This window comes from Neopelma chrysocephalum, unplaced genomic scaffold (assembly GCF_003984885.1).
Source record: "Neopelma chrysocephalum unplaced genomic scaffold, ASM398488v2 Primary Assembly neopelma1_59, whole genome shotgun sequence".
Classification (NCBI taxonomy): Eukaryota; Metazoa; Chordata; class Aves; order Passeriformes; family Pipridae; genus Neopelma; species Neopelma chrysocephalum.
The window spans coordinates 28,197,305-28,223,932 of NW_020897714.1; the positions used below are offsets into that span (position 1 = coordinate 28,197,305).

The 26,628-nt window shown below is 42.0% G+C and overlaps 2 protein-coding genes across 3 annotated transcripts in view; one reads left to right on the forward strand and one right to left on the reverse strand.

Moving 5' to 3' along the window:
• The window catches only part of KDM5A (lysine demethylase 5A), a 50,799-nt gene extending 45,602 nt beyond the window's left edge, over positions 1-5,197 (reverse strand). Inside the window, exons 1-3 of the mRNA XM_027680665.1 lie at positions 4,939-5,197; positions 3,077-3,154; positions 1,903-2,025 (exon numbers count right to left, since the gene is read on the reverse strand). Of these exons, the coding sequence (XP_027536466.1) occupies positions 1,903-2,025; positions 3,077-3,154; positions 4,939-5,103 (366 nt within the window). The 5' untranslated portion in view covers positions 5,104-5,197. The remainder of the gene's footprint in view (positions 1-1,902; positions 2,026-3,076; positions 3,155-4,938) is intronic.
• A 3,047-nt stretch (positions 5,198-8,244) lies between these two features.
• CCDC77 (coiled-coil domain containing 77) lies at positions 8,245-20,699 on the forward strand. 2 transcript variants are annotated; one of them, XM_027680670.1, is made up of 11 exons: positions 8,245-8,492; positions 9,845-10,061; positions 11,271-11,413; positions 12,999-13,092; positions 14,363-14,420; positions 15,177-15,271; positions 16,564-16,712; positions 17,059-17,299; positions 18,194-18,319; positions 18,404-18,562; positions 20,307-20,699. In XM_027680670.1, exons 1-11 carry the CDS (start codon positions 8,461-8,463, stop codon positions 20,451-20,453), a joined length of 1,461 nt encoding a protein of 486 aa, XP_027536471.1. In that variant the 5' UTR covers positions 8,245-8,460; the 3' UTR covers positions 20,454-20,699. The 2 variants fall into 2 exon arrangements, with proteins under 2 accessions (XP_027536471.1, XP_027536472.1); XM_027680671.1 differs by having other exon boundaries at positions 8,246-8,492; positions 18,404-18,556.
• The last annotated feature ends 5,929 nt before the right edge of the window (positions 20,700-26,628 follow it).

Sequence of the window (26,628 nt, forward strand, 5' to 3'; positions counted from 1 at the left end):
TATGATGTGTTGGAAAAAATACAAACCCTACCATCAGAACAAACTGAAAAGTTAACTCTCACCAGACTTGTACTCTGATGCAAAACACAAGTCTGCCCAGAAATAAAGCCTATTCTAACAGACCCCAGGCAGAAGGGAGTGTTGGAGCTCAGAACTTCAGAGTTAGAGAAACTCCCACAAAACCCTGAATGGAAGAGAGACAACTATAAAAAGAGGAAAAAGGGAATTTACCTTCCAATTAACTTAGTCCAGTTTTTACACTGGTTTGAGACCAGTAATTCACATACAGAACTATCACTGCTTACATATAAAAAACAAGACCATTTGCCTCCAAGTAATGATCATAACAGCATATGAGTTGCTTCCTCAGAAACATTGGCAACATTTCCACTGCCTCCATTCCTTTTAAAGTTTCACTGCCAAGTAGCTAAAAACACCAAGGGATTATAATTTCATTTATATTACTGCAGGACTGGTACCATTTCTGCAGTAATGTAGTTTTGCATTGCATTTCTTTACACAAGGACCATGAGGACCAAATTTCATGCTTAATGTTTCACAGACTGTTAAAAACCTCAATGCAAAAACATTTTGTTACTGGAGTGAAATTCTCAGCTTTTGAGGCTGAGGTAAATTCAGAAGTCTAATTGTGACAGTGACAAGCAAATTTGTTAATTCTAGTTCCTCCTATAATCATAGTTAAATAAAACACTAATATTATTGATCATTATTTTTCCTCATATTTACAGAAAAGTTCCCGAAAAGCATTTTAAAATGAAGCCAGCCCTAAATTTCAACTTATCTTCAAAATTTCCATTAAAATTTGTTTTCCAAAATTATCTATACATGAACAACGGCTAGAGAAGCCATTAACGAACTATACGAGCTTAGACCTGCAAATCTGCAGCCAACTAAAATGTTCCAGCTCATAACAGTGACCCAGATATTCCCCAGCACCCCTGACACTTTGCATATCCCAGTAAACCACCACAGACACAAAAACAAAAAAAAATACTGAAAGGCGTTTTATCAGCTTTTCTCTGCACCTTATCGGCACTTCCAGACTTTCCAAAGTACTTGACTTCTCTTTCTTTAAAAATAAAACCTATTCAGATCTTTGCATTTTTACTTACCTGCGAGAAAGGAATCTTGATGGGGAATGGAAACTGATGCTCTAACCTAGAAGCACTAGAACTACCAGAACTTCAGTCTTTACCCTGTAAGAAGAAATCTACCTATGTATATTAACAAGCCATCCTTAGCAGCTAAGTTTATAATGATACATATATTTTGCCAGTGCAAAAGCAAATTCCAACAATTCATTTGTGTGTAAGCTTTGAAAGACAACACACCAAATATAACTACAGTAGAACAGATTTCTAGCCAGCCTTAAAGCCAAGTTTGTTTTTAAAATTAAAATAATAGTTCCAGAAACTGACATCATAAATTGTCAAAGATGCATGTTTATAAAAACCCCTGCTGGAAGAGAGGAGGGAGCAAGTACAACAATTAACTACAGAATTGCTAGTTCAGAGCTGAACTGCACACAAGCACAGTGCTGCCTTCCCCAAAGAACACCTCAAACTCCTGCAGCTCCACCACATGTGAAAAAGGAGAACTGAAAAGCAAGTGGCCAGCTGACACCAGGATATTCAAGCTATACAAGTTAATGAATACTTGCTGTATAGAACCCAACCAAAGGCTACTGATTTAACTATGCTATGACATGTCTGCCATAACCATTCAAATTAGAAATGTTGTTTCACTGTGGTTTTTTCCCCACTTATTTCATCTCCACATTAATGGGATTAGTACAGTAAAACAAGCCCTCCCTGTTAGTTGGCTTCTTGAGCTTGAATGAAAAACCAAGTCCCTGCCTGACTAAGGCCTACAAACACTTACCTTGCTCAGACCATAGAGATCCAGTATCTTTCTCTCAACCACAGGGATTTTTAAATTGGATCCTTGAAGTTCCCAGAATTTTGCTAACTGATCTAAGAAGTCCAGCTTCACTCTTGTCATTGCCTGCAATCAACAAAAGTAGACTATCATGCACGTCCCAAAACAAATGTGACAAAACCTTACAGTCCTGAGAGAAAACAAGGTAAGTTTTTATAACGTTCTCATTTTCAACATGCAACTTGGCAAGGGAGGTATTTCTCAGTCATGTTAAAAAACCCTAAAAATAGAAACACTAATAAAAATAAAATCTTTACAAACAGAAAATTGCATATGCTTTTCTCTCTGCATTTAAGATCCTATAAACCAAACTCCTAACTAATAGTTTCTTGGTTTGAAACCAAAACGCAAACTTATGAAAAAAACCAGCATTCCAGAGAGAAACACAAGAGCAATTATTAAAATATACATTGGTGGGGAGGGGGAGAGTTACAAACAGTTTTTATATATGCCTCAACCATGCAGAGGGGCCTCCTCCCCTGAGTATTTTAGGAGTACTCAAATCACTTTCCATAAGGAGACCCATTTACAAGCCAAACGATACACGACGTTTTGGCATGTGAACAGAGCAGGGCTTTGAGAAGTGTTGTAGAGAAAAGCAAAAACCAGGGCAGAATGGAACTCATGCTGTTTTCAAGAAAGCTCACATAGATTTCTAAATCATAAAATTAACCAACTATAATAAGGCCATAAAAAAAAATCAGTTCATTTTAAGGCTTAAAAGGCATTATCAAGATAGTATGAGGTAACCAGAGGCTTCAGAACAGCAGTAAATATTTCAAGAGAAAAAAAAATCCTTGCCTGTGGAGCTCTGAAGGCTACATACTGGCTGCTCTTACTACACACATGGTATTTGGAATTCATTTTAGACATTTCCAGTTGAATGTGAAAAACTCTTGTGGTTATTTTGGGTAATAAAATAAAAAACAGACTTTTCTCAAAGCCATGGAGAGTTATTTTATATGAACTCTGCCACTGCCAAGTAGAAACATTGATGTGGTCTATGGGTTTCTAAAGTATCCCCCATCCAGAAACCTGCCAAGATGCAAATCTCAAGCAGGGAGACCTCCTGCTTTCAGTGCAAACACAAAATTATATCAACAGTGGGAAAGCTCACCTCCAGTTCATTCAGGCGCTGAATTCGTGGAGTGAAACGAAAACTTTGTACTTCACATGCAAATGGAGGCTGCCAGTCCTAAACAGAGACAGAAAGACACTTTATTGCTTCCAGAAACTTTTCAGAAAAATGCACAAAACCAGCAGACCCCAATAATGTCTGAGTAAACAGGCTTCCAACAGTAAATGAGTTTCTCAGTACAACCGGTGATATCATTTTCCCATTTTAAGCCATTCTTGTGCTTATACAATAACGTTCCTCCCACAATATTTTACTTAGAGGAAAAGATCTTCACAGAAGTAAAAATGTAAAAGAAAATAAGGTTTAAAACATTTCAGTATGCATTGCTTCACACTAAATTTAAATCAGTGGTACACCCTGTAGCTTGCTGGTTAGTTACTCTAAAAAAGGTTCCACATATCTTGCACACTGAAAAATTCTCACTGTCAACAGCAACAAAGACTAAATAAAGCACATTATAACACATCTAACGTTTTCATGTATAAAGATAAGACCACCAGTCAGGAGCCCAGCTCTTTAACAGAAATGGAGCCTTAAACAATGACCTTCTCAGCACCACCAGCCGTCGGTTCAACCACAAGTGCCTCCCAGCCCTATCTCCCACAACTATGTTACAACATCAAAACAAGTCATTCAGTTTTTTAGTACTTTTTTTTAAACAAAATCTTTGGTTACAGTAGATTATCTACCTGGCAGCAAACATAAGAGAGCAAGGACACCCCATTCCAGGTGGACGAGCCACACTAAATATTTATTATTTGCCCTGCTGCAGCACATAAATGCCTCAAGTCCGACTGTAAAATATTTACAGCTTCCAATAATGGAAAAGAGCAATAAATCAGTAAGGTTAATGTGAAGCGTCTGATTTAGTCCTTCTTGCAGGCTGCAAATAACTCGTGCACCCCGTGAAACCCTGCAGTGCAAACAGCTCAGCAATCGTGGCGAAACACAAACACATTCCACGGTCAGGAAAGTTCTCGTTATTCTCAATGAACAGGACCTGGATCGGTTTCTTGTGGCCTCTCAACCTGAGCCATTCTGCTTATTTTAGAAAGGGCAGCCCCGCGGAGGTCAAGTTTTCACCGTGCCATTAAACCAACTAAACAGATTCCGGGAACCAAAACAGGCCGGGAGAGGGATCATGAAATCCAATCGGCAAACCCCGTATCTCGGTTCATGCTTTCTTTTCAGGTTTTTACTTCTCTCAGTGTTTTCAAGCCTCTTACTTAACTGCCACATTTAAAGTCCATTGGTACTTTAATAATTTAGGGATCTAACTGCCTTCTGTCTTGTCGAGATAGTTTTCGCAGGTCACTGGGCAAGTGATCGTGAAGTAATGACCGAGTCATCGGAGCGATCAAGCTTCTGCCTCCTAAACGGCCTCGAATAAACATAATTCCCCTGCACAAACAGGGTGGCCGCGCTCCTCTTAACAGTTGACAGACTATGCTTATAAACAGCAATCCGTCAAAAACAAACCCTCTTTTCTCTCTCCTCCCCTCCCGGAGCAAACGCCCGATTTCACCCACGAAGCCCTCGCAGCTTTCACAAGTCGGATGGTGGGGTTTTTTTATTGAAGCGACAAGACCGTGAAGTCCCGGACACGTCCCCACACTGTTCGCTTCTCGCCTTCTGCAGAGGAACCTCCAAACACCCCGCTCCGAGGTCAGAGACTCCACAGGTCCCTCGGTGCCCCCGGCACGGGCACCGCGGCCTGTCGGAAGGGACACACGGCACCCCGGGCGAACTGGGAGTGGGGGAAGGCGCTGCCCGGCCCCTCACGCCCCCCGCGGAGCCCTCGAGCCGCGCTCAGCCTCCCCGGGAGCCCCCGGGCGCGGTACCTTGGGGGGCCGGATCTTGCAGATGCCGGTTTTCTCGGCCAGGCCGCGGATGCGGCCGATGAACCCGAGCGGGTCGCTGAACTCCTCCCAGCTGGGCTCGAACACGGGGCACTCGGGCGGCGGCACGAACTCGGCCGCGTAGCGCGACCCACCGCCCCCCGCCATGGCCGCAGGGGGAGGGGGGCGCCGGCGCCGCCGGGAGCGCAGGGCGGAGCGGGGCGGGTGGGGCGCTCAGGGGCCGGGCCGGGGGCCGAGGCGCATCCCCGGCGGAGCGGACGAGCGGCGGTGCCGAGGTGACGGTGGCGATCGCTGTCCCGGCCCGGGCCGCTCTCCCCGCCCGAGCCCCACTCCTCGCGTCCGGCCCGCCGGAAGTGACGGGCCACTTCAGCCCTCTCCCGGAACTGCAAGGCACGTTGCCTTCCGATCCGAAAAGTAGTCCCCCCGCCACCCCTCTCCTGGAGAGGGACCTCCCGCCCCCGCCGCCCCCGGGGACGCCCCTCCGGCAGGCCCCGGCGCGGACACGCTCCGCCCACCACCCCTCAGGGCACCGCGCAGGGCAAGAAGGCGCCGGGGAGCGGGAGGGCGGGGCCGGCGCCACTTCCGCCGCGGAGGAATGTGCGAGGAAACCCGAGCCATTCAGTTCCGGTGCGGAGCGGCCGCGTCGCCCATTGTCTGGGCCGGACGTCAGGCCACGCCCACAAACAGAACACGCCCCCTCATAGGACCCTCCCTCCCATAGGCCCCGCCCCCATGGGTGGGAGGGTCTGTCTGTCTGTCCGTGACCGCGGGACCCTCCTGAGCTGGAAGAGACTCACAGGGATCATCCAGTCCAGCTCCTGTCCCTGCACAGGACCATCCCCAGCAATCCCACCATGTGTCTGAGAGCGTTGTCCAAACGCTCCTTGAACTCTGACTGCCTTGGCGCTTCCCTGGGGAGCCTGTTCCAGTGCCCAACCACCCTTTAGGGGAAAGAACCTTTTCCTAATATCCAACCTAAACCTCCGCTTAACACGACTACAGGCTATTCCCTCGGGTCCTGTCCCTGGTCACCACAGAGAAGAGATCAGTGCCTGCTCTGCTCTTCCCGTCACAAGGGAGTTGAGTACTGCGATGAGGGCTCCCCTCCATCTCCTCCAGGCTGAACTTCTTCAGGTTGTGCCAAGTACTCCACCGTCACACCCCAACCCCTGTGCTATGGATGGATATTCTGCTGATCTCCCCCAATGCCATGTTTTATTTCCTAAGTCAAGTAATCACAACTTAGGACTTGTTAAGTACTTTTTGGGACTCATTAAGTACCTCTTTTGCCTATCCATTGCAACATAGCCTTTCAAAATAAATTGTATGTTGTTGTTTTTTTCTTTTTAACCATAACCCTGTCTTCAGTGTTCACCAAATGCCACATTTCACTTTATTCTCTGTGAATATTTATTCTCCTCTGATTATTCAAACCTTGGTCCTGGTGTTCTATTTCAGGCTCACAAAAAGTTAATTTCCTCTCCCCCCTCCCCACCATGAGGCTTACAAGATCTGCTTCAGACCAAATACATTTACCTATGAACTCCTTCCATTTTGTTTCTGTTATTATTTGGTTATGTCTCTCTCCTAATGAGCTGTACCAGAGTCCTTTGAGGAAATACATGTGTATTGTATTCCCATCAGCAGAATCAATAACGTTCCCAGTTTGAAGATAAGCAATGATTTAGCCAGGAATACCAAAGGTAAAAATCTCCATGCTCAAAAGCTTTGTTTTGAGAACCACTCTTTTGCTGATTTTCCTGTAGACTGACTCTTCAAGGTTGTTTCAGCTTTGTGTTAATATGTTTGGGTTAGTGGAAGGCTCTGGAAGGCATTGGTGGGAATTGTGCAGGTTTTCCTAACAGCGAAAACCTAAATATCCCAAATAACCCAAGGGGGCATTTTTTAAATCATATCAGTTCTGCAAGGTATCCTTTCAGAAACAGAATTTTACGCTTTTCTCTGTTACCTGCTCCAGTTTAGGGGCTGTTGGCTTATGAAACACTGGTCCATGCTGGGACTTGTGTACCCTCTGTCAGTCTTTATTCTTCTTGGTTATTTGGAGGTATTTATCACTTTCCTGAGAGAAGACTTCAGCGCTTTGTACAATGTATTCAGCTGCTCTCTGGAGAGAGCACCCAGTCTAATAGACTAAGGGGAATCATTGAATATGGAAGGGACCAACAAGGATCATCAAGTCCAAATCCCTAATAGCAGTCTTTCTTTTGGACTTTGCCAAGACAAATTATCTACCCTCCTCTTTTCTCTATTTCATGAGAAAACCAATTTGAAGAAGAATCACAGAATATTCTGACTTGGAAGGGACTGACAAGGACCATCAAACTCCAACTCCTGGCCCTGCACAGGACACCCCAAGAATCACATCATGTGTCCAGGAGTGTTGTCCAAACTCTCCTTGAACTCTGTCAGGCTCAGTGCTGTGACCACTTCCCTGGGGAGCCTGTTCAGTGCCCAACCACCCTCTGGGGGAAGAACCTTTTCCTAATATCTGACCTAAACCTCCCCTGACACAACTTCAGGTCATTCCCTTGGGTCCTGTCACTGGTCACCACAGAGAACAGATCAGTGCCTGCTCCTGCTCTTCTTCTCATGAGGAAGTTGTAACTGCAATGAATAACTTCATAGCTTTGTAAGTATGTAAGTAAGCATTTTTTTTTTTGTCATACAGAAAGTCAGTTTCTTTAAACAAAGTGTTAAGAAAAAAACTGCCAAATTAGTGCATAGGCTTTTTTTTCCAGAACACTTAATGAATTAGGAGATCATGTGTTGCATAAATGGTAAGACCACTAGTAGGTACTTCTGGGTGTACGAGGGGGATTGGAGAGGCTAAAAGGCATTGAGATGATCCGAAGAATACATTAAATTCAGGCAGAATTCAAGCCGGTAACTTATTGTGACTGCACAACGTCACGTTTTGTCCAAACACAAACGGGTGTTTGAGTAGCAGTTTTTACTGCTGTGGATGTAAAGAGTCCCCTCTGCCAGGTTTGCATTTATTTGGCCCATAGGCCTGACGGCTACCCTCGTAAAACCGGGGTTAAATACGGGCAGGCCCTACGTTCCCTCCCTCAGACCCTCCCTGTGCCACCGCCACGGCCGCGCACGCGCCATGACCCCCGCAGCCGCCCAAGGACTACAACTCCCAGAGGCGCCGGCGCGGAATCCCCACGGCCCGTGTCGCGATCGCTGGTTGGCGCAGACTGTCGGAGCCGCATGGAAGGCCGTCTGTGATTGGAGGAGGCGGAGAGGGGCGTGGCGCTACGAGGTTTAAGCCGCGGCGGGCGGATGGTGGCGGTTGTTTGGACGTTGGGGCTGTGAGGCGGCGGCGGGACCCCCATCCCGGGACCCCTCATCCCGGGAACCCCCGTCCCGGGGCTTTCCCGGCGGGTTTCTCGCCGGGTACTCCCCGCCGCCAGCCTCTCGGAGTGCCCGAAGCTCTGCTATCCCCCACCCGCGGAGAGCCCGGCGCTCCGCAGGGGCGCGATGAGCGGGGCGGGGACCCCGCGCTGCTCAAGGTAGTGAGTGTGGGGGAGCTGCTCCTTCCGGGACACCGGAGGTCCCGGAGCCCTTTCCTTCCTGCTCGGTGGCCTGGTTTAACGTAGGGCACCCTCTGGCCCGCTCCTGTGCCTGCTGTGCTTCCTGCCTTTTACACTTTTCCATTTCTGCTGTTCTTCCTCAATAAAGCGCTCACCTCGTGCCTGGGTTACTTCCTTCCTTCTGGTGTTACTTATTTTTCTAAGTGTGTTAAGGCATTTTTGATCGTGCAGCAAGTTCCTACGTGGAAAAAAAAATTCATACTTTTGTATATTTAATGCTTTTCTATACTGCCAGGAGTTAAGGAGCTTGGCACATTTTCATGGATGTGCATTGGGGTTCTGATCTAAGCAGCTTTGGTGAGTGGCTCCATAAAGGTCACCACTGCCTCAGTGCCATCCATCAAATCACTTTATCATCAACATTCTGGCACTGGCCCCAGGGTCAGATTCTGGACTGTGTTTTCATTAAGCAGATCTTTAATAAAGAGGCTTCTGTTATTCATGGTATCATTTAAAAAATGAGCATTTTGGATCAACATAAATAACAAAAATAATGCTTTCCAAGGTAACTGTGAGCCGTGCAGCTCTATTTGCAAATTTGGTGCTTGTTTGAGCAGATTAAATGTTTGAATGTCATAATTATTGTTTATAAGAAAATACATGTAATCATGCATGTCCTTAATTTGATTTGCATAATATTGACTTGTTTTCCATCTAGCATTTCAATGTAAGATACAAGAACTTGGCAGGCTCTACTTCACTATGGAGGATGGACAAGCTATGTGGATAAGATCAAGTACACCAGAAAGGAAAGCACATAGATTCCTCTACCTACACCTTAAATTGTAGTGGCTGGTGCATCAGTTATCTTGAATTATTGCCTTTATTCAATGGTCTGTCTCTAGAAAGTGTTTTCTTTGTTTGGGTATCAGATAGTGACTGTCACAGATTGTTTTCCTGCTCATTTTACAGTGGCTTCTAATTGCACAACAATGGATGTTTTGTTCTCTGTGTTCTGTCCTTCTGTTCTTTCTTCCTCCTCTTTTCACATTCACCCTCCCTAAATAACCTATGAGACTTTGCTTCATAACATTTTTTTCTTCTTATTCCATAAGTTAGCCCCTTCTCCACAGTATTATAAACTTGCAAGCCATTCTATATCAAAGGTTTTGGTTCTCCATAATGCTTTGACCTCCTGTTATGCCCATAGCACAGTCAAGCTAATCTGTGTTTTAAATTGAATCTGTGTAAAAATTGGAAATCTGGTCAGCTATTTTAAAAAGTGTTTGAATTTTCTTGTCTGAAGCTTACACGTCTCTCTTTCTGTCCAGGGTGCCAAACCCCCATGTCTCATCCAGACATGCTGACTGCCAATCTCCAAACCAGGAGGACTTTACTCCTCTCCCCTCTATCAGTGAGCGCTTGGCCCGTCTCCATCCTTCCCGGGAGCTGCTGGAATACTACCGCAAGAAGATTGCTGACTTTGATGAGGAACAGGAGGATTTGGTAAAAAGGCTGGAGAGATACAAAGAAACATATGATGATCAGGTAGGGAACGAGTTTTTGAGCAATGATGGATTATATATCCTTCCACTAACTTAGTATTTTTCCTCGGTTGAAAACTCAGCGTAGGTGTCTCCAGATTTACCAGTAATGTGGTAGAACTGAGCTATGAAATAAGTAGATTTTGACTGTCAAAGCAGACAGAAACATGCCTCCTTCTAAAGTTATCATAGTTTGGTTATATCTTCTCAGTGGGGTTTTTGCTTCTGTTTGTTTTTTTTTTATTAAGACCTGAATTTAGATGCTCGTTCTCCATGTTGTCCAGTATCTTTCCCTTTTTTCTCATAGTAAAGGAGTGCTCTTTTGTCCAAATTTCATAGGCTTGGAGATATGGATATAATCTGTATTTACCACAGTGGAATTCATAAGCATAGCAGTAAACTACACAGCAAATAAATGAGAGTTTAAAAGAAACTCCAAATCCTACAAATCTGCCTTTTAAGAGGAAGAAATCTTACAGAATATCTGTAAGGTATTCAGTGTTCTGATATGCCTTACAGCATGTATCTTTCTAGCAGTCATCTTGATAATTGTGGATGGTCCTTTAGGAATAGAATGATCACTTCTGAGGTGACTAAGGTGTCTCCTCAAGTACTGGCCATGCTCGAATCAGCTTGGGGAAATATGTGCTGTTCAAATTACTTTCATATGGGAAAAAGAGGGGCAGGTTCCAAAATAGTGCTTTCTTTCGTACAGGAATGATTTTCTAAAAGGTTTCTAAGTTTTCCACACCAGGTAGAAAATAATTAATGTAACTTAGTAACTAGCCAGATTTCTCACTGCTAAACCATACAGATACTTTAATGTGTATTCTTCAGTAATTTATTTTAAAACTAAGTGCTATTGCAGAGGCTTTGCTATGTTTTTGTTGATGTCACACTCCCCATACCTGTGCTGCTCTGACCACCAGTGTGGAAGTGCAATCACTGGAAACTGGAGACCCTTGCTGAGGCCTTATTAAACTGTTGTGTGGTGACAGTGATTCCTGGGGCTCTGAACTCCCTGCTGAAACATTTTAAAATCATTTTTCCAATACTGCCCTCAGCTGGTCAAATATTATAAGAGAATAAAATAATTCACTTGAGCTGGCTGTTGTTCTATACCAGTTATAGGCTCAGAGCACAGGCAGTTTGAAGTTCGTAAGTGTTGCCCAATGCTCTGTATCATTTCAAGTACTTCATTCTCTCCACTCAGCACAAGTTGCAATGGGAAGTCCGTCAGCTAGAAGAGGAGGTTTCGAAGTTGCAGAAGGCTTTGAGTGATATGCAAGTCTACCTTTTCCAGGAGAGGGAACACGTCCTTCGTCTTCACTCAGAGAATGACCGGCTGAAAATCAGGTGTGCTGTCTTAGGTGGTGTGGGCTGGGTCACAGGCAGCAGCAATTGCATACACTGTGTGCTAGTTCTCAGCCAGATCTGGAGTCTTCAGAAAAGCAATTATGCCACACTTCCCAGGGTGGGCTCTGTTGGGATGCTAAATATGTTTCCACTTATTATTCCTCCTATTCTGGTAGTAGAAGAAAGAGCAGGAGTTTAACATAGGTTCACATTTTGATTGCATGCTATCAGTTTGAATGTGGGAGTTCTGATTGAAGCTGACTTTGGTGGGTTGACCTTGGCTGGATGCCAGGTGTCCCCCAAGACTCTGTATCACTCACCTCCTCCTCTGGACAGGGGAGAAAAATATAACAAAAGGCTCATGGGTCAAGATAAGAACAAAGAGAGATCACTCACCAGTTACTGTCATGGGCAAAATAGACTTGACTTGGGGAAATTATTACCAATCAAATGATCTCAGGGCTGGAGCACCTCTCCTATAAAGACAGGCTGAGATAGTAAAGGCTGTTCAACCTGGAGAGGAGAAGTCTTCAGGGAACCCTTATAGCACCTTCCAGCACTTAAGGGGCCTACAAGAGAGCTGGAGAGGGAGTTTTACCAGGAGCATGTAGTGACAGGACACGAGTGATGTCTTTAAATTGAAAGAGGCTAAGTTTAGATTAGATGTTAGCAGAAAATTCTTCACTATGAGGGTGGTGAGGTGCTGGAACAGGTTGCCTAGAGAAGTTGTGGATGCCCTATCCCTGGAAGTGTTCAAGGCCAGGTTGGATGGTGCTCTGAGCCCCCCTTCTTAAATATCCCAGAGGTGCTACCACCATTGTGAAGGGCTTGGCCTTGGCCAGTGGCAGCTCCATTTTGGAGCTGGCTGACATTGTCTCTTGAACATGGGGGAATAGCTTCTAGCACCTTCTTACAGAAGCCACCCCTGTAGCCCCCTGCTACCAAAACCCAGATACAGATCTTGCATCTGCCTGGCAAAAGTTCCTCAGCCCTAAAGATACTTAAGTTGGAGTAGAAAATACAGACCAAAGCAAATAGTTTTCCCTCACTCTGAGATCATGATGTCAGCCACTCATTTTTAATGCCATTTAGTTGGGGAACTGTAATATAACCCATCATACCAGACAAGCTGCCAGTGGCAAAGGAGCTCCCAACCTTCTTCAGAATATTTGTGAGTGATAGTATCAAGTTTTCTCTTAAAGATTTAAGAACTTAAGTCAAAACATGTGTTGCTGTTCTTTGGCACACAAGAGTGTGATGAAAAGTCTGGCACAGTCCTTAATGTAGTTTGCTTTAAAAACAATGGATACTTACAATCTAAAAGTTCATAACTTTATAATGAAAATTCTTTACCACGTGCTATTGTTGTATCAACCCATGTAGTATTGTCATATTTGAAAATAGGCTCTCCAATCCCAGCAGAATTGGTGGTGTTCTTATTATATTGGCCACATCAGTAATGTGTTCAGGAAGCTGTTTTTAAAGCAATATTCTCAAGAACTGCAACAGTTTAGAAAACTTGCAAGCATTAACAAGTAATGTCTTAAAGTATTTTAAAAAAAAAAGTGCTTTCTTTGAATTCCAGGGAATTGGAGGACAGAAAAAAAATTCAGCATCTCCTGACTGTAATGGGAGCAGATGAAGAAGTTACATATTTTCACAAGGAGCCTCCACATATGGCAAGTTCCCATTTTTCTGTAGAACTCTGCTTTGGATTGTAACATCTGTACCCTAGAGTGACCACAGACCAGATCTGTCCCACAAGTCAAAAGTTACTAAATGAGCCCAGTACAGGAGGGATCTGTAGCAACATCAGGTTTTAGTATAAATGCTGAAAGGTAAGTGCAAACAAGCACACTGAAAGTAGCATCAACCTCCTTCTACCTTCAAAACGTACCTCCATGTCAGCCTCCTGAATGTCAGATAGGAGTCTGAAGTCATCTGGCAAATGATCATTGAGAAGATGGAGAGAACACCACAAGAAGGAAAAAAAAGTGCTGAAAGCAACCAGGTGCAGTGTTTGAAGATCAGCTATCTAGGAGTGCCTCTCTTAGGGCCTCACTAAAGAAGAAAGTGGCAAGGTTGCTGCAGCATTTTACTGGGCAGAAGAGCCATCCCCTCTAGGCAACATTGTGTCACATATTTCAGAATTATGGTTAAATTGACTAAATTGCAGTGCATGTGAAGTGCAGTGTAGCTGAACCTTTATAAAGTCATAAATGTTTCGGACATGGAGAGTATATGATGGGAATATAGAATTTATCTTGGAATAAGGTGCAGAAAAAGGCTGAAATATGCTGCATTGTTCATGGTTGCTCTGCACCACCCAAGTACTTAAAAAATCTTGAAGCTTTAAAATTCCTTGGTTTAGGGTAGCTCTAAAATTAGTGCTATTATGTAGTATTGACCTAAAGATAAGCATTGGGGTTATAACCTGCTGTCATGGCCTTTTTTTTTTTCTGTTAAGCAAGTTTCAGTTCAACAGTTGAGTTGTTTCAATATTCTTGACACTTAGCTTTTATCCCAGGCTTGTTCAGTGGCTTGAATGAATGTGCTGATAAATGAAGCTCCATCTTTCTCTGTCTTGCTGAGACAAGAAGAAGTATGAAAGAAGGAAATAACATCATCTTCACCTTCCTCTTTACCTCTCTACCCCAAAATGCTCCTTTCCTGCTGAGGGTGCTGACTTTCATCCTAATGAAGCCAGAAAAGGCAGAATTACTTTCCACTTGTTTTGGTGAAAAAAATAGAGGCAGAAATGGCAAAACTCACCCATGATAAAGGAAACTTTTCAACATGGGCATTACACTTGTGAATGTCTTCCTTGTCTTGTGGTAGGAGTAAGGTAATGCTGTTCTTTTGGATATCTCACTTTAACTTTTTAAGATTTGTTCTTGACCATTGCTTTGGAGAATTCAGATGTTCAGTGCAGATATCTTGTTTCTCTAGGTTACTGTTCTGCAAAGGCCAGCAGAGTCACATGAACGAGATGATGCTTCTAGCCCAGGTACCACACCAAGCTGGCTGAAAGCAGCTCAGCTACTGATACTTGTTTCTCTGTGTCTGTCTCCAGTACACTGGAGTAATTCCTTCCTGAGAATGCTTTGGTAAATCTCTATCAAGTTCCCTAAATGTCCATGTGTACATACATATACATGCGGTGCTCTTGGCTTCCCTTCAAAACCTTTTCAAACAACCTCTCGTGTCCATGATCTGCCCAGCTAAGGAAGAGGCTGGTATGACCATCAGATGGCTGTTCTGGAAGTATACAGGTACCAACTGGGCAGGCACCTTTGCCACAGTCATTCCAAGGTGTGAGGTTCTGCCTTTCTGTAGACAGTAGTGTGTATTTGTATGCCTACATACTAATTTTCTCCTTTGCCTCATCTAAATTGACTGAAATTAGCCAACGAGCTCAAAACTCATTCAAGGCTTGATGTTTGTGCAGCTGTGACATCTGCCTGTTCATCATTTATTTAAGAAAATGTGTCAAGTTTGCTTTCTGTATATGCCAAGATAATTAGTATGTTGCCTAAATACTAAACACTGTGATGTGATGGACTGGGATAAAGTTATGTGATGACCTTAAGTTGTGAAATTCTTTTCTTTCAGCTAGCCCTCCTAGAAGTCCTCGTGACTGTAGCAGTGGCAAGCTTTTTTCTGTTCCTGTCGGCCCACCAGAACATACAATATGTCATGCTTGGAAGGGTATTGCAAGTAGATTGGAAAACCCTTTTCTACTTTTGTTACATTTCTGCAATAGGTATCGAGAGGAGCACTTCAAAAGAAACAGTACAAGGAGAAAAAACAGAAAGTCCTGAGAGATATCAGCGTGATAATCAAACACTTCTACTACAGGTAAAAGCATTTGCTAACCAGTGGACATAATTCCTGGCTTGCAGAAAAATGTGATAAAAAATATGCTCTCTGCTTAGATAAGATGTAGATGAACCAGTTTTATCAGTCCTTGATTCTTAGTATAGATTCACATTTTCTGTCAGTTTACTTAGCTGTTTCTTTGCAGTGAATGTAGATTTAAGAACTCTGGAAGCTTTATGTAAGCAGATGTTCCGCTAATGTCAACTGAAATATATTGCCCTTAAGTATAGAATGTGTAATTGATGTTATCTCCCACAATTTGATAGTGGCTATGAATTCACATTAAACCTCCTGAAGATCTGCAGGGTTGGGTGTTTTATGGTAATCTGACAAAAGCAATGTGTCGGAGACAGTATTAGGCAGCCCCATTAAGATGCACCTGTACAATGAAATGTTCCCTTTGTTAGACTTCAATGAAAGGTAGCATGACAGAATGAAAGATAAAATGTGCAGTATCATGAATTGGGGAAGGTACCAGAAGCTGTGTGTAAAGTATGAGGAAGGATGAATCAAGAAAAGCAAATAAAGGACTGACTTATACAGCAGATATTGGTGGTGGTGGTTGTTATTGTTATTAATATTTGTTCAAGGGTGATGGTGACTGACCTGATGGCCAGTTAGCTATCTAACAACATTTATTCTGTAACAAAAGCATCATTCAGAAGTGACATAAAAATAAGCAATCTAAATACACACCGAAGTTTTTTTCCAGATAGTTTCTAACGTAAAGGTCAGATGCACCATTTTCAATTACTTGCTCCAATGTATCTCACTGACTATGTGCCCTAGATCAGGATTCTTTGCATTCCTCTCCTTCACTCTTTATCTTGTTTACATTTGGTAATTAATTCTGGTTGAGTAATTTCTTTTGTTCAATATATGTGGACTTGCTGCCTTCCTAGAATTTAGGTATTTTCATATCACCATTTCATTGGAAGATGGTAGCAGAGGAATGGAAGTGTCTCTGCATATTTCACAGGATTTGTCATATGTAATTTAATCATGTTCAATTTAAATCTTTCCAATATCTTCAACCTATTGTTGCTGTTTATGGTATGCCTCTCTTGCCTATAGCATGATTTTTTAAAAAATGATTCAGCTGTTTGAAATCCTTAGCATTAAAACAAAAAGGAAACTTGAGAAATCAGAACTGCTAAAGATGTTATCAGGTAGAGTCTTTGATCTGAATCTTGAAATTTAAGAGACTTGCAAGGACAGGAGCAGAGGTGGTTTGAGGTCTTGTTCAGCAATGTTTGCCTCTGCTTATCCAGATCCAGGCCTTGCAAGCTCAGATAGAAGAACAGACACGGTTATCCAAGGAACAGATCGAGGCACTACTAGAGGACAGGCGAATTCACATGGAGGAAGCCGAAGTCCAGCATCAGAGGGACCAGGAGAAGATCAAAGCTATAACAGATAAGTGAGTGTGAGAGAATGACCACGATGTAGTCATGAGATGAGAAGAGATGGAACAATAGAAATGTTATGACTTTGAGTGTGTTGCTCCTGCAGCAGGCAGAAAAGCTAATTATGTAGCCATCTGGTAGTGTGTGTGGAAGATGATGAGTAGAGTAATCTACATATTAAAAATCCCATTTCACATAGGAAGAATAGCACTTCTTTCATTAGATGATAAGAGCTAAGCTGAGTAGGAGAGCACCTATCTTTTTCTTCCATGCTGCTTCCAACTTGCAGTGATGACTGCGGAAATTAAGGTAAGAACTAGGAAAGAAGTTAATTAACTCCACTGGGATCCCTTTTTGCAGGCTCCAAAAGACACAAAATCTCTTATATGAGAGTACCCGTGACTATCTCCAGCTCAAGTTTGATGCCAGAGCCCATGAGAAAGCATGGATGGCAGAGAGGGACTGTCTGTTGAGGCAACTTGGCAAAGGTCTGGATCAACTTGTTTTCAGTAGTCCGTCAGGACAAAAGAAGCATAAAGGTACCAAGAAGATGCATCGAGCTGATGATGGAGCTTCAAAAGTCCAAAGCAGAGAAATAAAGGTAATTTTTTTGTCCTAGATAGAGGCTCTTTTAACTAGAAAATTGCAAGCATCTGGGCTCTGGCTCAACAGGCAGTAGCTAGCAGCTGTTTCAAAGCTGTACTGGCTTGCCATAAGTTACATTGCTTTTGGCACTAATCTAAACCAAAACTTCTCCTGCCTCAACCTCAGCATTGCTTGCAAATTTCAGATAAAATGTGTAGTTAGGATTTATAGTTGTGTGTCACTGGCAGTTTCTTTCATGCCCAGAACAAATCCCTAGTTCTGTAAGTCACTTGATATGTGGGGCCAACAGTTTTCAACCTGCTGGTTGCACGTGGCTTTCTGTTGGTGCAAGTGCTCTGAGGTAATGGACTTAGAATGCCATGTCTGGATCTTCCTTGCTGCTCTCAGGGGAGAAGGAGTCCTTTCAGTTGATGTACTCCAGCTCTTTTACAGTAGTCAGGATTTTTCTACTTCTACTATACTCCCAGTGAGAATCTGGGAGATCTGAAGTGGGTAAACAGGCAATAAGGAAGTGGAAAGTAAACAGGCAATAGGGAATGGTTTTCATCTACCACTGAATGCAGATGCTTCTGAAATGCAGTACTGGGAAACAGCTGTGAAGAGGAGAGTTACAGCATTAGTTGAATATTATTTTTAAAGGGAAGAGGAGAGAGTTCTTTAACTGATGATGAGCAGTCATATACAATTTAACTTAATTAAAAGGTTTTGGTAATGGAAGTAACGGTAGAATATTGTCCACAAGTACTTATTTCATTAGCTGCAGCTCCAGTTGTTAGTTTTTATTTGCCTATCATACTGGCAATTTTATCACACTTGCTTTCCCAGAGCAGGGGAGATTTTGTAAGCACAGTCTTTTGAGTTGATTCTTTCTGTTTCTCCTATGTCCTAGTCACTGCAGGAAAAGCTAGTGCAGGAACAACACCTATCCCACATGTACAGAGAGCAGTGTGTCACCCTGGAAGGAGAGCTGGCTAGGATTCGTGAGGAGAGAGATGCTGGGAAAGAACTCTTTAAGGTAATTAGTCTGTAATCATCTGCTAGCTATGTGATGATCTTCAGCCTTTATTTTGTATATCTTATTGAGTTTTCATCTCCATAGGAACGCTCAGAAAAGATGGGGAAGCGCCTGAAGCTGATGACTCAGCGATGTGAGGCCCTGGAAAAACGTCGTAGTATGGAAGTAGAAGGCTTCAAGAATGACATTAAACAGCTTCAGCAGAAACTGAAAGATGTAGAGAAGCACATTTACAAGGTTGCAGTTAAGCATTTCTGAGGCAGGCTATTATGGGCTTACCCTATAGAGCTGTATGCTCAGTATTTAAATGCACTATTTCTCTAGAGTTTAGGAAATAATTTCTTTCCTAAGTGCTCCTTTAGATATCAGTATTTGACAAAACTTGCCTCTTATGTATTTTACAAAGTAAAAAACATGTCTTGGTTAATCAGTCAGGCATTGAGCTTGCCAGGAAGTGTCCTGACTATGCATTAACTAAGTATTATTGTTTCCACTCTGAAAGTTCTTATGTGATAGCTGTAGCTCACTTTACTCTCTCAAAATCGCAAGGCAGTAAAGTAGTTTGATTCAGAAGTTTATCCTGCAAAGAAAATAGTGATTTGTTTTCCTTCTGGGAGCCATAGTGTTTGGTTTGGGTCTAGTAAGAGCTAGATCATTGACTGAAGTATTGTGAGTATTCTATTTGTTACTTCGTTAATATGTCATTTGTAACTGCAGAAATCACTGCAGAAGCAATGGCTGGAAGTTGACTCTGTGTACTCTGTAGTAGCTTCCAGATGTGTAGATGAACATCAGAACAGCTTAGAAGGGAAGCCACAGCCTTGATGTTGCTGGGAGTTTAGGAGAGATATTTATCTCAAGCATATGCTTGAGAGGATGATCCAGGCATAGCGTGGACTCATTTTTTTCCTGTACTTTTGGTGCACAGTTCAGTTTCCTTAGACTAATGCATTTATTTTGACTAAAGGCCTTGGGTTTTTTATATTTATTTTTTTTGTTGGGCTGTGGGTTTTTAAACTTTATTCTGTAAGGACCAAACAGCATATGGAAAAGGGCAGAAAATAGTCGGTGATACCCTTACTACAGACCTGTATGTTTTATATCTGTAGGTGTGCTTTTAATTGTACTCTCCATTTCATTACACTGTTAACCACAAGAGGGCAGGGGAACAAAATATTTGCTAGAATTCTCCAGATTGATTGTTAAATCCTTCTCATCACTTGAGGTCTGATGACTACATTTCTTGATTTGCATATTAAAATCTTTGACCAAGAACTACATGGTGACAATAAGAAACCCTGGGAGGTCAAGAAAATAAAGGGGTTTGAGAGTAGTTTCCGAGCCCGTGCCCTTGAAAGTGACTGGGCTGGCATGCTATCCAGTTCCAGGGTGACAGGAAATGTCAGCCCTGGCCAGCTTGCCATGAGGAATTCTGATTATCCAGCAGCCTTTGTTCAGCTCAGTACAGGCCATGTGTCACTGCCTGAAACAAGGCGTTGTACTTGAACTGCTCTTGAACTCTGTGCAGTTTGGGAGGCAGCAGGTCTGGCACAGCAGTTAGCTCACCTCTAGTTTTAGTAGGAAAAGAGGATAAAATGTCATCATATCAGGTGAGGTACTTAGAACTAGGTACAAGTTACTTGATAAATATTTTAACCTGCCTCTTTTTGTGGGTCTCTAAATAATACAGGAATTAGAAAGGAGTCAACAGGCTATGGGTAAACTTGATTATATTCTATCCAGATTTCTTCCTTGCCTGTAATATAACACCATAATGTTGTGAAAGCTTTGCTCTTTATTTTTGGTTCTAAAGCACCTTTCTATTGGTGATGTGCATTATCAAAGTGCCATTAACTTACACATCTTCTTTGGTAGCTGCAAAGGGTCTCCTTTGGAGTTCTCTCCCTCATGCACTCATCATAATACTCTCTAAATTGTATTCTGTACAGCTTTGTTTATATTAATCTGCTTTTCTTTCCCTTTTTAGGTGACTCTGAATATGGGACCAGAGCAGGATCTTGCAATTCTACGTGAGGTCCGCCAAGGAAACAGACTAACACGTAAAATTCAAGGACAACTGAAAGACTTAAAAGTAAAAATCTTCTGTTTAGAGGATGAACTACGGGTCTGCTGAGGCTGAATTGTTAGCTGACATCCTAGTTTTGGGAATGAGACATTGCTAAGTGGAATAGTCATATGCAAGAGTAGCTCTTGCTTGTCTGTTTCCTGGCATCCATCAACAGAAGGTTTGAGGAAATCTGCAGTTAATGTCACAACAGTGTATGAGCCGTTCCCAGAGTGCCAGATTATATGGCTGTTTCAGTTGAGAGATGGCACCTGGTAAGACTGACATAGAAAGTACATGATGACTGATATATCAGGAGTGTGTGTATGACTTCTTTCCTTCATATCTGTGGTAGGGATCAGTGTATACTGGCCTTCACCTTTATTTGGAGCATATTATAAACCATATATGTGGTTATAAAGAAATTAATAATCATAGAAGGATCTAGTTCAGGATCTGAATTTTGGCTGACCTTTTCCTATGTGAGAAGCAGCTTTTAAAATAGTTTAAATGGTTACTGTTTTGGTGCTTAGCACTTCAGGATGTAACTGGAGATTTTCATTGGAAAAGACTACATATAGAAGCCTGTACTAAAATGTATTACATCTGACTCTCCCCTTGACAGCATAACTACTTTAAAATGGCTCCCCTTGCTTGGTTCTACGTAATTGGAACAAACCTGACTGATTTAATATGGTGGGAAAAGATAACCCATTATAGAACTCATCTGCAAGAACCAGCAGCATAGAACTTGTTTTGAATGCTTGGTGGGGAGGGAGGTACTGCACTATCAAGTTTCATCTTCTTGTCCCCTTCCTCCCAGTGTATCTTAACACACAGAGGGTGTCCATAATAAAAGGGATCAAGTATCTTCCTTAGCCACCACATTATCTGTTGTTGTAGCTCTAAACAATATCATGGTTATGTACAAGGAAATCATGATCAACTTCTGCTACAGCACTTGTTGCTACTGAACAGTAACAAACTGTGGTGGAAGAGCAGGTGCCTAGTTGCTCCATGAGAACTGTAACTCTAGCTGTGTAATGATTCTCTAGCCATATGATGATTATCTCCATACCAGACATCAAGACATCGCAATTCCAGAAAACAGATGGAATCATGAAAAGGGTTACAACAGGCCTTCAGCCAAGTTCATAATTGCAGGTATTCATGCTTTTAGTGTAGTGTCAGCAAATCTTGTCCACCTTGTAGTCGGAGAGCAGATCTGTGTTGGAAAAGGGATTTCAATGCCTCTGTTTCCTACTTTACCTTTTCCTACCTTGTTTCTGAAGTATACACCTTTTAGGCTACCAGCACTCCCTTTCCCATTGAAAAGAACTTGGTGTGTGAAAGCAGGCGATTTCTTTTTGACATGGAAGTGGCCATGGAGATCATCATTCAGTGTTTGAGAGGTAGATATGCCAAAGATGTTTTTGTGCTGTCAGGATTTGGAGAAGAAAGAATCATTTCTATAGTACCAGCTAAAACAATGTGGGAGGGGAAATGCCCTAAAGAAGTCAAGACTTGCTTCAGTTGTCTAACCTATTTTTGACAAGCTTGCTGTCTCTTAGGGTCCTGGACTGCAGCTTTTATTTTGTCTGTGTTCTTGAGGTCAGTTCATCACAGGTTTTCTGACAGTCTGTGTCTGGCTGCTCAGCACTGCAGCTTACAAGAGGCTGTTTTAAGGTATGTTGCACTGGTTAGTTTAGCTGAAAATGCTGAACTGCTCAGAAACTGGTTCCTAAACAACTTGAGTGCCAATGCGATGTGGACAGTTGAGGAAGGTTATTTAATGCTATCCATCTTTTAGTCTCACTCTCTCTTAGTTGACTAGTTCTTTCTTAGAGAAGTCAAGCTAATTAAAGTGAGTTTGTATGCGAAATAACATACTGCTGGTTTGAAGATTAGATATCAAAGTTATCTCAGGTCCTGGAAGGCTGCTTCTGGAAATTGCTACATAATGAACTATTAGCCATTTATTCAGCAGGATCCATCTACTTAAATTCAGCTAATGGGAAACTACCAAAAAGTCTCTTTAAGCTGTAGAAATCAATGGGTTCCTGTTTAGTTTCAACTCTTTCAAGCTAAAGAATTGCCTTTGAAATTACATTTTGCTCACTTGAAAACCATGAAGTGTGAATGGCTAAAGACTTCAGGCTTTGACAATTTAGGTTTGTAAGACTGGGAGGAAGTATTGGGGGAAGAAGGATGTAAATGTTTAATTTCCTGCCTTCCTTACCAATATTCTTTATTACCTGAAAGACTGAACAGAATAAGATGACAATATTCCTAATATATTTGCTGATGTGTCAAAACCAAAGTGCAGCTTGAACTTGATTCCTAATTTGTTTCTAGGCTATGAACACTTCCTATTTGAGGCAGAGGGAAATTACGGTATTGCTACTCAGTAAATCCATTTTATTTGGAGGCTTGAATATTTGTCCAAGTGCAGGAAGTGCAAAGTATTGTACGTGCTCTTTGTGTGACATCATGTGATCATGTGAAATGTTGCCAAAATAAATGTGGACCTTCATGCCAAGAACTGCTTTAAAAAGCTAAGTGCTTCCTACCACTGACAACTACCCTTTAAGATGTCCATAAAGAATTATTGGCATTTTCAAAAGGGTTTCCTGGGAGAGGTTCCACTACCTAGTTTAGTCAATTTTTTCCCACAATTTTTGGGTAGAAATCGAAAAATTTACTCCAAAGATTAATGAGCTTTTTTTGCTAGTTAGTTAAGTTAGTAATGTGTGACTTGTATCATTCCAATACAGCTAAATGCCAGGTTATGAATGTAGGGGCACAGAATTTTGAAAGATCTCCAAAATGTCTGCTTCTAAGAATATGGAGACTATACTACAGGACTAAAGGTTAGAACTGGACAAATGCTCTTACTGTGAGCCAAGATATGAAAACGTCTCTTGCCCAAATGGGAGAAAAATGAATAGAGGAAAACCTTATTGTTGTGCAGCTTTATTTAGGTACGGAAGGAGCGCATACGTTTTGGAAGGAATTTTGGAATATTGGCTAAGGCACAGAACCACAGATGATTCAGTGGTAGAGAAAAGGTTGTGCAAGAGCTCATTTTGTATTACATTAAGAAGCCTGATTAATATACATGTCTCTTGAAGACAAAAATCTGCCCAAGACCTCTCTATCCTAGCAGAGCAACGCTGAGCAAGAACAAGTAACCTGAATCTGAAGTTAATTTTAAAAAGTGTACATTTTTAACAGGAAGATTGTGCTTTTCCCCCTCATTATAACTAGTTGTGGAGGTAACAAATTCTCTGTCTCTATCTTCAAATCAAAAAATTATTTCACTTCTGGAGAAGGTACCTTGTTTTAATAAGTTACTGGGTTTGACACATTAGAACTTAATGAAATATAATGACATGAACTAACAGGAAACCATTTAGTGGTTCCTCCTGGCTTCAAACCTATGATGTATTTATATGCAATATTTATAGGAGTTTTTTAGTATTCATGCAGTTCTCTTAATTATAGGACTGTCTGCTGTGTCAGCTAACCCTACACAGCAAGGTTACACAAGGTAAAAAACCCCAAAATTAAAGAAAATCCCTTGTGATCTTCCTGTACCACAATCTGCAGTAATTTGTGACTACACTTAGAAAGGCAGATTAACAGCTCTCATGGGTGTCAGAATAAATCTAAACAGTAGTATAGTATGTGCTGTATTTAAATTGCCTATGTAAGCAGGAGTATCAGTTCAGAAACACACACACTTTACCAGTATGGATGGACTCTCCAGGCAGCCCGATATTCTGGAATTGAAATGTCTCTGTATGTGGGGCAAGAAGTAATTCTTTGATAACTAGATACTTCTTCTGAGGCTAGCTGGGAGCAACATGCCTGTGTACTTTGTTCTGTTTATACTCATGAAAAGCGATGTCGTTCAGACTTTTAATGACAGCTCACTAACACATTCAGTCTGATACACTAGAATGTATTTGTGCCTACTTGGTCAAAATCTTAATAAAGATGTCCCATTTGTCCCCATTCAAAGTGGCATCATAGATCATTTGTAGACAAGGGACACTTCAAGATTTTTCTTTAATTTTTCTGCAGTATTTTGCATTTATGTTCTCAAGTTGCTTTAAATTGTACAAAAATATCCCTTTTACTCCCTACACAGTTATTCCTAAATTTGCAAGTCTACCTGTAGAATTATATACATTTTTTAGCCTGTGGACTGGGATTATGCACCAAAACATGATTGGATACGGTGTAGAAAGTGTGAGAGGTGGAAGCTGCAATGATCCTTTCTGGCTCTTCGTAAGGTTTCAGGCACAAAGAGCAAAGTTTGTTTTGATTCTTAGGTTGCATCTAAAGTTAAGGACTTTCTGTCTGAAACTGGCCATCAGAGGTAACTGGAATTTAACTCACTAGCAGGAAACATTTCTGTGGTGACTCAAGTATTTGAGAAGAGTGGACTTCTGGTATTTCCCATTTAGCACCAAATGAACTGTTGGAGAAAGGGCATCTTTGAATATGGGTTAGAGTGGCTGCCCTTCAAGTAAGCTCCAGAAATCCAGCTTTAAAAACAGAGCCTTCAATGGGGTTGGCTGTTCACTTACACTGACTGAATTGCATTTTTTAAGAATTGCGATGCTGTTGGACTGGGGACAGATTACAAATGTGTAAATACAGATTATTTGGTTTTATTCAGAAAACTCAGAAAGGCTTTTAACACAGAAATGCTTCAATGTTAAAGCAAGACAATGATTTTACTGCACAGGCATGAAGGGATTTGTTGTTGAAATGGGTTTGATTTTAATAAAAAGCTCTGGATTTATCCAGGAGGTGCTTGATTCTCATTCAGAGATTGAATTGCCTTTCTTTCACTGTAAGTCCTTCTAAACCATCCAGTAAAACAGTTTTTCCTCTTCAATCCTAGCTTGGGTAGACAGATATCTACAGGGGATGCTGTTCATCAACCATGTTCTGTAATGTCCTTAATAACATGACTGTGGAACTTCTTGAGAAGTAAGGATGATGAGCACAGTCACTTAAAATACAAACCAAGCACTAGTTTTTAAGACAGGGAAAGGAGGAAATTTAGGCAAGACTTCAGATTTGAAAACATGTATTTCCAAAATGATGGAATACATAGATACATTCTTCATTATGGTCAATATATAAACCATGGAAAGTCTTTTGAAAGTTCTCAGCTTAAAGTATATAAAAACTTTTTTCTGCAAGTGAAAACATGCTCTAGATATCAAGAGATTGTTCTGGTGTACAGGAAGTAATTCAGGTCTACTCCTGGGACAGGACCTGCAATCAGAAGGTGCTCCTAGAGGTACTGGGTGAAGTTCATGTGAAAATGTGCCCTCCTTACTGAGGGAAAGGAAGGGCAGCCATTGCTACGTGACTTTTTCTGGACAGTTGGGGCTTGAGACCTATGGAGAGTTACACAGTGAAAAGAGAGGATCATGAATGAGGCTTTCCACCCAGACAGGCAAGTTGTAGGAGAGCAATGTCAGTCAAAGTCAGCACTGAGGGAGCACAGCCATGTGTACAGCAAAAGGAAGTCTCAAAAGCCAACTCAGGTCAGCTCATACAAATGTTGACAGTGTAACTGTACTGGTGAAATAGAACTACATTAGCAAAACTCACTGTATCAGCACAACTTAACTGGGCAAGGAGGTCCTTTTGCTAATGGGTTGTTGATTGTGGGACCACACTGATTCCCTTACAGTGATGTTCAACTGTGGCATTAACGGGGGTTTTTCCGGGATTGCTCCACCAGTAATGCCTTTTAGAGCCCAGTCCATTCCTGAGGAGTCAAAAAGGGAGATAATGGGGAACTGTGTCTTCAGAGACTGCCTTTTCTTCTTAGAAACACTTCTGCCTTTGAGCCATTTCCATGAGGAGTGTTGAGATGAAATCATTGTTTGTGCTTCAGAGCATGGCTGAGGCCAGGAAAAGGGGTGTGGAGCCACTGGGATGGTGAAGTCTAGGGACAGTTGGGTATCTTTGGTGTGGAGCTTGTAATTAGTGTTGAAAATCACACAAGAAAAAAGAAGAGAAGGAGCAAGTGGCAGATAATTGAACCTTTGGGGAGCCTACAGAGAAAGGATTGTTGGCATGGAGCTAAAAGTGATTTATAGAATAGAAAAACAGTTGTTAGATAACTAGAAGCAAAAGTATAACAAGGAGAGGCAGGGATGTACAGAGATGGATCTAGAGAGGGGAGCCGGGAGGAACAGGAGATGTGCATTAA

Excerpts from the sequence above, each read along its gene's own strand:
- CCDC77 (XM_027680670.1), top strand. The coding sequence starts at position 8,461 with ATGAGCGGGGCGGGGACCCCGCGCTGCTCAAG. Across the intron at positions 15,272-16,563 it reads ATCAAACACTTCTACTACAG|ATCCAGGCCTTGCAAGCTCA; the intron begins GTAAAAGCATTT and ends CTGCTTATCCAG. Across the intron at positions 17,300-18,193 it reads TCCAAAGCAGAGAAATAAAG|TCACTGCAGGAAAAGCTAGT; the intron begins GTAATTTTTTTG and ends CCTATGTCCTAG.